The sequence below is a fragment of the Carassius carassius genome, chromosome 49 (assembly GCF_963082965.1).
Source record: "Carassius carassius chromosome 49, fCarCar2.1, whole genome shotgun sequence".
Lineage (NCBI taxonomy): Eukaryota > Metazoa > Chordata > Actinopteri > Cypriniformes > Cyprinidae > Carassius > Carassius carassius.
This window is the reverse complement of record NC_081803.1, coordinates 16,806,752-16,820,329: the sequence shown is the minus strand read 5'-3', so window position 1 is coordinate 16,820,329 and position 13,578 is coordinate 16,806,752. Positions and strand designations below refer to the sequence as shown.

Below are 13,578 nucleotides of genomic sequence, written 5' to 3'. Positions count from 1 at the left end.
CATAGCTCTGACGCAGCTGCTAAATAGGCCGCCTTCAGAAATATTTGAGGTTTTGTATTCCCTGCCTTTGCTTTTGTTTTGTTTTCTTTCTGGGGACTTTCTAATGAGGGGATAAGCTTTCTCCAAAAAAAAAAAAAAAAAACACTGAAAAAAAAATTATGGAATAATTAATATTAATTCTAAGTTTAGGTCTGATATATATATATAGTATGAATTACACTGCATTTCTACAATGTCTAAATTTCTACATTAAAATGACACAAAATGCATAATGAAGAAAAGGCATCAATTCATAGAAATTATATCAAACATTCACCAAGCAGAACATGATGAGCTTCATAGTTTTGTTTTGTACTAAGAATTTGAAAATGTACCATGAGAAAATATTGCCAAAGTGATAAACTCTAAAAGTCTAAATACTTCCTAAAGTTGGCCTGCTGAGTGTTTATCTTCACCAATCAGCAGACATACCAATGGGGGTATGTGAGAACTGACTTGAAGGGGTTTTCGGAAGTCAAACTGATACAACTGAATTGAATTAAGGACTATCCCAAGAAGGAATTCACTCTGGTAATTTATATATACGTTTTTTAAATATTGTGGACTGACATTTTAGTTAGTTTAGGTAACATCGTTAGTTTTTATCATTAATCTATAAATGATTAGAGCTTGTGGTTCAAAAATGTTAAAATAGTCAATAAAAAAAAGCTTCATATATATATATATATATATATATATATATATATATATATATATATATATATATATATATATATATATATATATATATAGTCTAGCTAGCCAGTGACAGCTATTTTAGGTTTGCATAATCACTGGAATTCCCTTCAGGGCACATCAAGTGCATACACGTTTCCCAAACCCTCACATGAATGAAAGATGAAAATACAAAAGCACAACCCCAGAGGCTGTTTAACAGAGGCACTCCCTTGTTCATGTCCTAAAATGTAACCACAGAAATTATGTCCATATATGTCTGAGTGACCCATTTAACAGAAAGACTATGTTTGTTTTTATTGTACATACACATGGTGATGACAAAACAGTTTTCTAAGAAATTCCAAATACTGTATCAACCACAAGTGTCAACAGGCTTTGACAAAAGGTCTGCCCTTTTATAAAGCTTTAGAGGTCTACTTATTATTGAGAATTTAGATGGTTTGATATTTTACAAAGCTGTTTACTGATATTGGATTTGCAGTAGATACTGTATATAGGTCTGCTCTGTAAATCAGGTCGGAGTCTTTTAAAATGTTAAAGTCAAAAGTATTTCTACACCAAAATCAGTCTTGCTTACAAAATGAAGACACTCACGTGCTGTTTAGTTGTATTAGACATTTTTGTTTATTTGGAAAAAATAACATTAAATTGATTCTGTAAAAATACATTACATTGATTCTACACAAAAACCGAATGTGGGCAGCCACGCCATCATTTTCAAAGTCTCCGTTTTGATCTGTTTACACTGAAATGCAACCCCAGAGTTTTCAGACTAAAACGGGGTCTGCAACGTTTTCAAAAATCTCAGTTTTCGAAGGAAGAAAACGTCGGAGTAGTGTAAACGAGGCGTAACCGTAGCAAAAGTTATGCGTTTTAAAACGAAAAGGCACTGGTGTAAACATGGCAGCACGGAGGGAAGAATATCCAAACTTTTTCAGACTACTACAGCTTGCACTCACGCTGCCTGTTGGTTCGGCTACATCATCAGTAAGTTTCTCAGTTATGAGGAGAATAAGAAATTGGCTCTGATCTACCACACAGAAAACAATTTGACTGATTTTTTTTTGTCTTTGTACAGCAGTTATTGTTCATTCTAAATGTAGTTTAATGTAGAATATGTGTTACATAAATACATAAAATACAGAACATATAAAAAAGTGCTCGTGGCTCGTCTACCAGTGGGTGCCCTCCCCCCACGCATAAAAGTGAAGCTCCGCCTGTGTATCCAAACTCATACACATTTCTCCCACTGTAGAGATAAATGTAACCTGGAAGACAAAAATCATTCAATTTCACTAAGTATAATCATTGCACATTAACGCTTGTGGGAAAAGATTAGAAACACCTACCATTGGACATGTGGGCTGCTGTAACCTCTCCAGTCAACCCTGGAAATCCACTTTCCACTCGTTGGGGATACCCTCTGTCCATTTTCTTTGCCCTTTCATCATAGCTACCAAAAAAAAAGGGGGAATTCCATCAGCTTTTCAGTGACAACTGCTTTTGTTTATGATGCAGCACTAGACCCACCTGTAGTAAACCTTGTCAACAAAGAGCAGTGTTTTTCTTGAGTTTTTGTCATAGACGGCAGCACTAACTTCTCTCACTGATGATGGCAGACCAAAGCTGCTGAGAGTCTTGGGATATCCGCGCTCAAGATTGATGCCATTAAATGCCCAGACTTGTCTACCTGTAAACAAAGACAGACTACAATAAGAGTTTTTCTGAGCATGGATAGAGATTGTAAGGGTGATTGTGGTTTCAGAATCCCCATATTGTTTGAGAAGGTACCTTTGAATAGGAAAAGTTTATCTTGCACTGGATCCTCATAAGCAGCATCTATATTATCTGGAGCACTGGCCCAGAAACTCTTGATCTGATGTTGCGTCACAGTTCTGTTCAGAAAAAGCTGAAGAGAGACATGAAAATATTATAGGTCTATTTATATAAAAATACACTTAATTTTTATTTAATTTGTATATAACCCATCCTTGAAGAACATTGTTTCATCTGTTAGAGTTGTATCTGCATCTAAGATCACATTAGGGTCACAAGCCTTAGGAGTTGCTTGTACTTCTTGATGAGTTTGGGTGGGGGTTATGTCTCTGTTTGGGCCTGAAGGAAATAATATATATATATTACATTTAATGTGCAACATGTCTAGCCTAGTCAAAGTTTAGATGTAATACTATTTTAAATAGTAATTATAATACAATAAACAGAATGTGTACTCTGAAAGATTAAACCCCTGAAATAAAACTGAGCAAAAAAGAAAAAAGAAAAACCCAGAGATGTCTAGATCTCATGTCAAATTCTTAATTTGAATCAATAAAATCAATCACAATAAGAAGACATGTTGGATATTAACAATCAAATTAAAAATTAAATAATCAGCTACTTTTTTAAATAATATGAAACTACAACCACTAGGCCAAGTAGGTGGCAACACGTGACTGTGGGTTGAATCCTTAAATCAACCATTAAATCAATTTAACATTACACTTTGCAAAACTGATTGAATAATTTACTGCTCCGTGTAACACCGAAGAACAAAACACAGTGTTGCTCAGAGATGCAGCAGTTCTGCTGTTTGTTCAATTTTTTTTTTGTGGAAGAAACAAAATTTTTTTTTTTTTTTTTTTGAAGAAACAAAATGGAATTTTGTGTCTGAAAGTTACTCAGTAACTTATTGTTTATTGTACATTTGCGATTGTGTAGATATTCTGTGTATGTGCGATAAGTTAAGTCCTATATCATAGACATATGACATATGAAAAACAAAAACTCATTAAATGGCACATTAAAAAAAATAAATCATTTTGATGAAATTTTACATAATGCCCCACCATATGTGATGGCAGTGAGATGGTGGGAGAGAGCGCTCAAAAACTTCAGATCGTATAATTTAGCGGACCATTAATGTAATATAGAATCGTCCCCTTTAAAGAAATGAGGTGAGAGCATATGAGAATGTATTATTATCTTTATAAATGTGCGCTCTTTTGGGCTAAACGCTTGACGGGGCTGTTTAAATTAGCCACGTGATGACAAATGAACCAGCGCAAAAGCAATGTTAATTTGATATGTGTGTGTGTGTGTGTGTGTGTGTGTCCTTTTTCTATGTGAAATTATCGCAAATACCAGTTTGTGCTATTTGATTATGGCCTCGAAGGTCACAGTTGGAAGCTGTTAGCCCTGGCCGGTCCATTTAGTGCTTTGTCTGCACAGTGGAAATGAGACTAATAATTTTTGACTGTCATGGCTGAACAAACCAAACAATGTGAACTGGTAATGGCAGCACAGTCAAGCCCAATGATCATTCCGGCCTTGAGAAGCACCATAGTCTCCTAAAACTCTTTTTTGTGTGAGACCAAGAGAACTGTTATTACACACACCTGTAAGTGAGCCTGTTGGTCTGCCATTTGGGTTTGCCTCCAAATGTGGAGTACGCAGCAACATCTGGAACTCCACAGCGGGGCTTCTTCATCACCTTCAGTGTTTCTTTGTCCAGCTTGCCAGTGACCTTAAGTCCAAAAAACTTCTGCATCCCTTTCATCTTCTCAATCAGTGGACTGGTTTCTCTTCGGAAGGCTGTTGTTTCATTTGTTATATCGGTTAGAGTGTAGAAGCTCTGCAGGTAATGCTAAAGGTGGAATCATTAGAGCAATTATGAGCAACAACAAACAAAACATACAAACATGAATTTTATATATATATATATATATATATATATATATATATATATATATATATATATATATATATATCATACCTCTGCAGTGGCTTCATCTTTGTCAGCGTACTTTAAAATCGGTGCAGTGTAAATAACAAGCACCAGGCTTGCAAGAAAACAAAGCTGGCTATGAATCCTCATTTTGAGAGTTGCTTCTTATGCTCCTGTGCTTTGCTTCTGGTTGGCAAAAGTCTGATGGAGGCTTATATACTCCTAAAACTGTGAGGGTTTTAGCAACAGGTTAAGTCATCAGCTGTGAGTTTCTGAGTAAACCATTAAACTGGCTGACCGATTAACGCCTTCCTTTAACACAAACCTCTTCCTTCTTTCCCAGATATTAATTTGATTTATGTTCCACACACCTTTATTTAACAGCAATATTTCTTAATATTTATATCTATACACACAAACTTTGTTTAAATGTAAAGGAATAAACTAGCAAATGTGGTTTTCAGAACTTTCCTGTTAAAAATACAGTGAGGATTATTACAGGTATCTTATTAAGTATATACTTTGGGCTTTTGCAAAGTTTGAAAATATGTAATCTTTACAGTTGTTAATTTTCCATGTAATTGACAAATTACCAGTTAACAGTTTTTGGACATTTTTATGGGTAAGACTGAACCACAAAACCTCAAGTGCAGGAGTGAAGTTTGACATGTTATTTTTTAGTCTGAAATAATGCAACCATTGTTCCCTTATCAGAATGGAACAGCAAGAAATCAATAGCCATACATGGACATGTCAGACATAGTCAAGTTCCTAATTCATCGTCATCTCTGGTTGTGATTCACTGGGGTGGCATCAGTCACCAAACAACAACCGGGACGTCCACTCTGTACATGTGTGTGCGTGCAGTTACAGTAGGAGCTAATGGAGGATTGAAATGCTGATGCACATTCAAACTAACCTTAAACACCTCCTCTTATATCCTCAAGAGGAAAGTGGTGTTTATATTCACTTAGAAAATGATAAAAGTTGTATTTTTAAGGTTAGAATTTGTTTAATTTTTTACCATTTCAAAATATATCAAAGAGATCCCCAGTTTATAAAAAGAGGCTATGCACGTATATGAATATCTGCATAAGACACTTTGAAAATAATGCCAAAAGCACCAAGGAGCTATTATGAAAGTGGTTTATATGCACTATACCGTATTTAAAATATATGGGATAGTGTAGTGTAATGTAGTTGTCAGGGTTATGTTTGGCTTGTGTTCTAGTTTTCATTGTGTTTTTCATGTCCATATGTCCACAAAGTAAACAAACAACTCAATATTTCGGTAATAATGGGCACCCCAAATTTTGTTTCCCTCTTTTTGTTTTTTTAAGAGACTAACGTTACATGAATTTAAGTGTTATCTGTAAGAGGCAGTGATGAGGCATTTACAGAACGTTCTGGCAAAAGGCCAGAATGCTGCAGATTCTAATCTGTGTGTATCTCATCATTTCCTACAGGTATGTAAAATGGGTAATATAGATTAATATCTATCAATATTGAAACTATATTAAGATATACATGAATGTTCAGAGATGATGTTTGTACTGTTAAAGTGATTTGTCTCGTTTTTAAAAGATTAGTTAATTTGTGATTCAGTTTATGTAATTTTTAGTTGAGTAAACAGTTTAAAATTCATTATCCTGTTAAAAATGTGAAGTGTTAGAAATATGAAACAATCTACATTCCCCACGTAATCTTGATAGATTTCCCAGGTTGAGCTCGACAATGTGCTATATTGAGTTTACTCTATCAATATTGTTTATGTGGAAAAGTTTTCTGTCAGATTTACACTCTAAGGGTTAAAAACATCATACTTGTCAATTAAGATTTTAATTAACAGGTTATTCCATTAAATATATGTGCTGTTGCATTGTAGTGAAACTGATTTCTCTCTGTATAGATACTATACCTAAAATAGACATAGTGAAACATTAAAGACAAATTGAAATGTTGAGTGAACACATATGCTGATGGTTAGGCACAAGACAGGTTTTTAGTTGTATCCAGATGTTTACTGATGCATAAAAAAAGTACAACCAAAGAGAAATGTTCAAATGTGTTACTTTTTTCCAACTTAATGGACATACATTTAAATTCTGTGAACTGAATTGTCCAGAAAGCATGACCTGTAAAGGAATATTGTAAATGGTTATGATTTCAAATGTGTTATACTTGCCAGAAGAGAAACAAAAGGGATAAAAAGAAAAAATACATTTAAAGAAAGCGCCAGAACACTTCAGAATCTAATCTGTGTGTATATTATTTCCTACTAGCTCTCATCCTTCCATGTTTGGGGCTGATTAAGGATAAAGGGACTGAATCCCTCTGATGTCATCATTGGACAGAGAGAAACGATCCGGATCAATAAAGCTGTATGTGGGAAACATCAGAGAGCCGGGAACGTCAGAATGAGAAAGACCCAAAGAGTGACCAAACTCATGAGCGGCCACCAAGAACAGGACAAGTCCTGTGGAAAAATTAAGCAGAAAAGTTTAGGTACAAATTTAAAAAGATTAATTGCCGATTAAAATTTTTTTACTTGAAATCAAAATGGTTTCAAAGTTGAAATTTAGAAAAATATTCCAGCAAAAAAAAAAAAAAATCACCTTTTGATGAGCGCAAGGTGAAAAACTCATCTTCATCAAAATGTGCATCTCCACCGATTCCAGGAGAAGGAGGAAAAGCATGAGCCAGTATGCCTTGTGGTCCATCAAATGCCTGAACATCACCATGCTCTGTGGGTAAGAGTTTAGTTGACTTCTTCTCTTCTTACATTCATATATTGGTGAAACGTTGAGAATTTGCATTTAAAAAAAACTTGTTGTGCATTGATCTGAGTTGAACTTTTTTAATCTAATCTGAACTTTCTTTTAATATTTATATCACCAAAGTACTACGTTTAAATTTAGTTCAAAAGAATTCAACAAAATGAAAAGCACATGGTTGTTAAAATATGAATATAAATAAATTGATAGATGTATCTTACCCCCTGTAGCAAAGGAGATCATGATGTCAGCTATGCCTTTGTTAATACGAGTGAATCTCAGAGGAGTGACATCGGCCCAGACCTGCAGCGCTTTCTTTATGGATTGATCCACATCTGTTTTTGACATGTCAGGAGTGTAGTTCACGATTCTGTGGAACAGGACCATTATCTGTATCTGCTCCTTTTACTCTTTCTTTTTCCAGTCACGCAAAGAAAACTGCTATCAGACACACACCTGTAAGTGAGCCTGTTGGTGTTCCATTTGGGTTTGCCTCCAAATGTGGAGTACGCAGCAACATCTGGAACTCCACAGCGGGGCTTCTTCATCACCTCCAGTGTTTCTCTATTCAGAGTTCCAGTGACCTTAAGCCTGAAAAACTTCTGCATCTCTTTCAGCTTATCGGACAGTGGATTGATCTCTTCTTCTGGGTGAAAATCGGAAGTGCTCATTACATCTTTCAGATTGTAGAAGTTTCTCAGGTAATCCTAAAAGGCAAACAGACATGTAGTTATTGGAGAAATTATGGTCAGTTGCACAGCATCCAAAAGACTATTATATGAGGGGAAAAACATACCCTTGCAATGGCTACTTCTTTTTCAGTGGGCCTTAAAATCGGTGTGGCGTGAATAACCAGCACCAGGCTTGCAAGAAAACACAGCTGGCTCTGAATCCCCATGTTGAGAGTTGTTTCTTCTGCTCGTGTGCTTCACTTCTGACTGACGAAGGTCTGGTAATGACTTATATACACTTAAAACTGTGAGGTGTTGAGCAACAGGTGAAATTAAACCATTAAACTGACAGGCAAGACAATTATAACAGGATTTTCAGCTTGACACAGCCTCCTCGCCCAGATATTAATATTATTTATTTTTGTCATACCTTTATTTAATGACAATATTAATAATTAATATGAATAAAAGCATGTTTATGTATTATAGGAATGCCCTTTTGTACATTTTACTCAAACATTGTTTTAACAATATTTTACCTTAAATGTACATATTGTCTTGTTGAATATAATACACTGCAGCAGCTAAAATTAGGTTACCTTTAAGTTCAAATGCATGTTGTCTAATAAAATATTATATTAATTACTCTAAATAGTAATGTAATTGTACTACAAGCTGTACTACAGCAAAAGTATTTATTTTATTTTATGAAATGCTGAAGAAATTATCAGCGCTTAAAACACTTCCTCTCAAAATGGTATAACTGGTTTATTCAGTTATAAAATGGTAAATGTTGCATTTTTAAGGTTATGAATTCCATAGAGTTTGGTAATTTACTTCATTTTAGAACACAAAATAAATCAAGGGAAAGCCCCAGAGTATGAGGTGTGCTTAGGGCGTTATGAAATATTTGTAGGTAATGCCAACTGTTGTCAATCTTTATTTACTCTGAATGAGTAATAACTTATAATGAATACTCCATGACTGAGACTTTCAAGCCTCAAAAATAATGCATAAGCACTTTAAATCAATCATGAAAGTGATGCATATGACTTGTGCACTATATTTCAGTGTTTCTAAAGCCATATGATAGTTTTATGTGATGAACTGACAGAAATGTATGTCAGTCATTAACAAGTAGAACTTCTACTGTGTGCAGAACTGCAGAAACATGCCTCCAGAAGTTACTTGGACAGGTTTTCAGTGTTTCACTTTAACACTTTACGCACATAAAAAAAATACAAATAAATGAGGGTTGATGGTGGGAGCATGTGAAGACGTCAACAATGGAGCAAATTACGGATGATGGAATTAGAGAATGCGGGTTAGGCAGAGATTCACATGAGTCAGGAGGACAGCAAAGAGCAGATTCTGGATTTGGGTGAAATAGGTAAACAAAACATGTTAATTAATGTTTTAATTTAATTAATGAAACGACTGACATCGCCCTTGAAAAACAGTTGCTGATTTCATTGTTTTTGATGTTGTTTCCCATACACAGGAGTTTCCTTTTTAGGCATGAAGGAAATATTTAAATAAACTTACATTAAAATTATACATAAACATAAAATTATATACATTTATTTTGTCCTCACATTCTTTCATGTAACTCGTCCCTCTCAGTCACACAGCTGACTGAAAGGCTCATTATGCAGCTCATTATGCGGGTCTTTGTCTTCTCGGGTGTAAATCACAATGATATTCATGATAGTTGATGCATACTCGCATATGACATTTACAAACAAAAAGTGTCTTAGAAAATTTAAATAAATATATTGTTTTCTGTGAGTGAGTAAACAAGATGATTTTCACATAATTTAGAAAGAAAAATTCTAGGCTACAAGATCCAGTTCTCAAATGTCCCTGGAACCGATGTTCTGTATGTGTTTTATGGCCTTATTCAAGTGATTTAACATTTTTAGTTTTTCACTAACTACGCATAAACATTGTTTTCTCAAAAAAACAATCACGTACATACATGCTGCTCACATATTATTATAGCCAAGTTTGTGCTGATTACAGTGAAATTAGACTTTAGCCATTTAGATGTTTATAAGCAACTGAAGAAAGCAGCGGCACAGATGGGATTTTTTAACTGGGGGGACCAACCTGCCCAGCAGTCAAATTTTTTCAGTCCAGAAAAATCACCAGCTCAGTCATAGACAACAGCACAATTGCATCTCAAAAAGTTTGAATATCATAGAAAAGGTCTTGTAACTTAATTCAAAAAAGCAAACTTTCTTATATTCTAGATTCATTGCACACAAACTGAAATATTTCAATATTTTTTTGTTTTAATTCTGATGGTTACGACTTACAGCTTAAGAAAATCAAAAATTCAGTATCTCAAAAAATTTGAATATTCTATTTTGAGCTTGAATAGTTTGATTAATTCTGAGTATAAATACAGGGTACCTCCTGGGCTAGTTTAGAACATGCAACCACAATTATGGGAAAGACTACAGTTTGACAGTTGTCCAGAAGACAATCATCAACACCCTCCACAAGGAGGTTAAGCCCCAGAAGGTCATTGCTGAAAGGACTGGCTGTTCACAGAGTGCTGTATCAAAATATATTCATAGACAGTTGATTAAAAGGAAAAGGTGTGGTAGGAAAAGGTGCACAAGCAACAGGGATGACCACCGCCTTGAGAAGATTATCAGGAAAAGCCGATTCAAGAACTTTGAAGAGTGTCACAAGGAGTGGACTGAAGCTGGAGTCAGCGCATCAAGAGTCACCTCACTCAGACGTCTTCAGGAAAAGGGCTACAGCTGTCACATTCCTAGAAACAAGCCACTCCTGAACCAGAAAAAAAACATCAGAAGCATTTCACCTGGGGTAAGGAGAAAAATATCTGGACTGCTGCTCAGTGGTCCACAGTCCTCTTTTCAGATGAAAGTAAATTTAGCATTTCATTTGGAAATCAATGTCTGGAGTCTGGAGGAAGACTGGAGAGGCACAGAATCAAAAGTCCAGTGTGAAGTTTTTGAAGTCAGAGGTGATTTGGGGAGCCGTGATGTCTGCTGGTGTTGCTCCATTGAGTTTTATCAAGTTCAAAGTTAATGCAGCCATTTACCAGGAGAGTTTTGGGAGCACTTCCATCTTCCATCTGCTGACAAGCTTTATGAAGATGCTGATTTCCTCTTCCAGCAGGACCAAAGTGTTGACCATGATACTACTGTGCTTGATTGGCCAGCCAGCTCACCTGACCTGAACCTCACAGAGAATCTATGGGGTAATGTGAAGAGGAAGAGAAGTAACATCTGACAAACAATACAGAGGAGCTGAAGGGCGCTATCAAAGCAACCTGGGCTTCAATAACACTTAAGCAGTGCCACAGGCTGATTGCCTTCATGCCACACCACACTGAAGCCCCAACCAAGTTTGAGTGCATAATTAAGCCTACTTTGGATTTAAATTTTTCTGTAAAAGTTTCCTACTTTTAATTTTTCTAAGCTGTAAGTCACCATCAGAATTAAAACAAAAAACTCTTGACGTATTTCAGTCTGTGTGCAATGAATCTAGTATATAAGAAAGTTTGCTTTTTTGAATTAAATTACAAAAAATAAAGAACTTTTCCATGACATTAACATTTTTTGAGATGCACCTGTATATGATCACTATGGTTACCTCTACAGGCACAATTGAGGCAGCTACCATGTCCTTGTACGACCCCGGGGTCAGGAGTCATAGCACATACACACAAAGAGAACGTAAACGTCAGTGGCAGCACCATCGTCGTGTGTTTATTGACAACAGAACAGCTTGTAGTGAGAAGGTTGGGACAAAGTAATGGTTAGATTATTATTGTGCTTCAGCCTGCTTCTGCCCTGACCCGATTCTTTAGCAACAAAACAAACACACCCATACCCCAACAGGACCTGCTACGGTGGCCGAGAGAGCTAAACGTGCTGCAAATTACAAAAATACCTGCAAATTAAGAAAACATCTTCATCAGTTTGACAACACTTGCTGCAAAAACTCACAATACAAACAAATAAAGAAATGTGCTGCAAAAACACAGACCACATCAGAAATATTTAAGGGAACCGTAAAGTGACAAATATGGCTGGGACATAATTTATCAATGTTTGCTCTGAAAATATCTTTGTTTATTTTAACAATCCTGGTCATACGATTCCTTAGCTTTTTTTGTGTGTGGATATTATTAGGCTAAATAAGCTGACTAAATACACAATTACTGTAACTGTGAACAGTTATGTAAGCTGCCTAACTTACTTTTACAACTTACCTTACAAAAACTAAACATAGCCTATGGTTTTACTATTGAAATGAATGAATTAATAAATGCATTTATTATATAAAAAAAGCAAACAAAAAATGGTTACTGTAATCATGCACAAATTAACCATTGATTTACTACTCTAACCATAGTTTAACCATGGTATTTGTACAAGTGTGGTTATAAAAATGGTAATCAATACTCAAAATAAAAATTTGCATTTTGTTGCAGCTTGTTTTTGTCAGGAGAAAGCAGGCTGGATTCAGGTGCGGGTAAACTCAAGGCTTTATTCACAAAGCGGAGAAAGAGAAGAAAGAGTCACGTTCCACAGGTTTCACTCGCAGTGACAGGATGAACAGCAGATGAGTCACGTTTCACAGGATTCACTCGTAGTGACAGGATGAACAGCAGATGAGTCACGTTTCACAGGATTCACTCGTAGTGACAGGATGAACAGCAGATGAGTCACGTTTCACAGGATTCACTCGTAGTGACAGGATGAACAGCAGAAGCTACTAGGAGCTCTGGGCTTGTAAGAACTAGAGCAGAGAAATAAGCCAAACACACTGGAGCCTGAGGACAAGACACGACAGGGTGAGTACAAAGAGCTGCTAGATGATCGGAGCTATTGGAACGAATAACAACAGTCTGACAATAGACAGAGAAACACAGGGAATAATAAAGGGGAAAAAATTAGAAGGACATAGAGAACAGGTGGCGAGCAATTATGGTTAACAACGGGGAACAAGGGAGGCGGGGAAAACACAAACAGGCAGACATGGTGAGCTGTCAAACCATCCCAACACACACACACACCCACACCAAAAAGACAGGTGATTAACCCCGAGACCCGACAGTACCCCCCCTCCCAGGAGCGTCACCTGGCGCTCTAGGAAGGGGCCTACCTCGATGCCGCCGGAAGTCCTCAATCAACGAGCGGTCCAGAATGTCCCGGGACGGCACCCAACACCTCTCCTCTGGACCATACCCCTCCCAGTCCACAAGATACTGAAACCCCCTGCCGCGGCGCCGCTCATCGAGTAATCTCTTAACCGTATAGGTAGGAGATCCATCCACAAGACGAGGGGGTGGGGGGGTGGGGCGACTGCAAGCAGGATTAAGGGGGGAAGAGAACACAGGCTTGACCCTGGAAACATGAAACACCGGGTGAACCCGACCAAGAGTAGGAGGGAGCTTGAGCCTGATCGCCACCGGACTAACCACCTTGGTGATGCGGAAAGGCCCAATGAATCTGGGTGCCAGCTTACGAGAAGGCGCCCGGAGAGGCAGATCCTTGGTAGAGAGCCAAACCCGTTGACCACACACATAGGTAGGAGGAGAGGACCGGCGACGATCAGCTGCAGCCTTGGTTCTGTCAGAGGCTTGGACCAAAATCCTCCTGACTCTCTCCCAGGTGCGACGGCAGCG

At 36.9% G+C, this 13,578-nt stretch overlaps 3 protein-coding genes across 3 annotated transcripts in view; all 3 read right to left on the bottom strand.

Annotated features, from left to right (window-relative positions):
• mmp30 (matrix metallopeptidase 30) overlaps positions 1 to 13,578 on the bottom strand; it is a 29,818-nt gene that overhangs the window by 3,351 nt on the left and 12,889 nt on the right. Inside the window, 5 exon segments of the mRNA XM_059544705.1 lie at positions 1,850 to 2,006; positions 2,088 to 2,191; positions 2,269 to 2,428; positions 2,530 to 2,633; positions 2,697 to 2,853. Coding sequence (XP_059400688.1) covers positions 1,850 to 2,006; positions 2,088 to 2,191; positions 2,269 to 2,428; positions 2,530 to 2,633; positions 2,697 to 2,853 — 682 coding nt within the window.
• Positions 3,942 to 4,638, bottom strand: LOC132132916 (stromelysin-2-like). Its single transcript, XM_059545481.1, has 2 exons — positions 4,511 to 4,638; positions 3,942 to 4,381 (listed from the first exon to the last, which is right to left on the bottom strand). The coding sequence occupies exons 1-2, from the start codon at positions 4,610 to 4,612 to the stop codon at positions 4,124 to 4,126; spliced, it is 360 nt and encodes a 119-aa protein (XP_059401464.1). The 5' UTR covers positions 4,613 to 4,638; the 3' UTR covers positions 3,942 to 4,123.
• On the bottom strand, positions 6,460 to 8,154 carry LOC132132915 (collagenase 3-like). The gene is made up of 5 exons (XM_059545479.1): positions 8,033 to 8,154; positions 7,693 to 7,943; positions 7,458 to 7,606; positions 7,078 to 7,206; positions 6,460 to 6,938 (listed from the first exon to the last, which is right to left on the bottom strand). The coding sequence occupies exons 1-5, from the start codon at positions 8,132 to 8,134 to the stop codon at positions 6,772 to 6,774; spliced, it is 798 nt and encodes a 265-aa protein (XP_059401462.1). The 5' UTR covers positions 8,135 to 8,154; the 3' UTR covers positions 6,460 to 6,771.

Excerpts from the sequence above, each read along its gene's own strand:
- LOC132132916 (XM_059545481.1), bottom strand. The coding sequence starts at position 4,612 with ATGAGGATTCATAGCCAGCTTTGTTTTCTTGCAAGCCTGGTGCTTGTT. Across the intron at positions 4,382-4,510 it reads AAGATGAAGCCACTGCAGAG|CATTACCTGCAGAGCTTCTA; the intron begins GTATGATATATA and ends TTCCACCTTTAG.
- LOC132132915 (XM_059545479.1), bottom strand. The coding sequence starts at position 8,134 with ATGGGGATTCAGAGCCAGCTGTGTTTTCTTGCAAGCCTGGTGCTGGTT. Across the intron at positions 7,207-7,457 it reads GATCTCCTTTGCTACAGGGG|AGCATGGTGATGTTCAGGCA; the intron begins GTAAGATACATC and ends TCTTACCCACAG. Across the intron at positions 6,939-7,077 it reads CACCTTGCGCTCATCAAAAG|GACTTGTCCTGTTCTTGGTG; the intron begins GTGATTTTTTTT and ends ATTTTTCCACAG.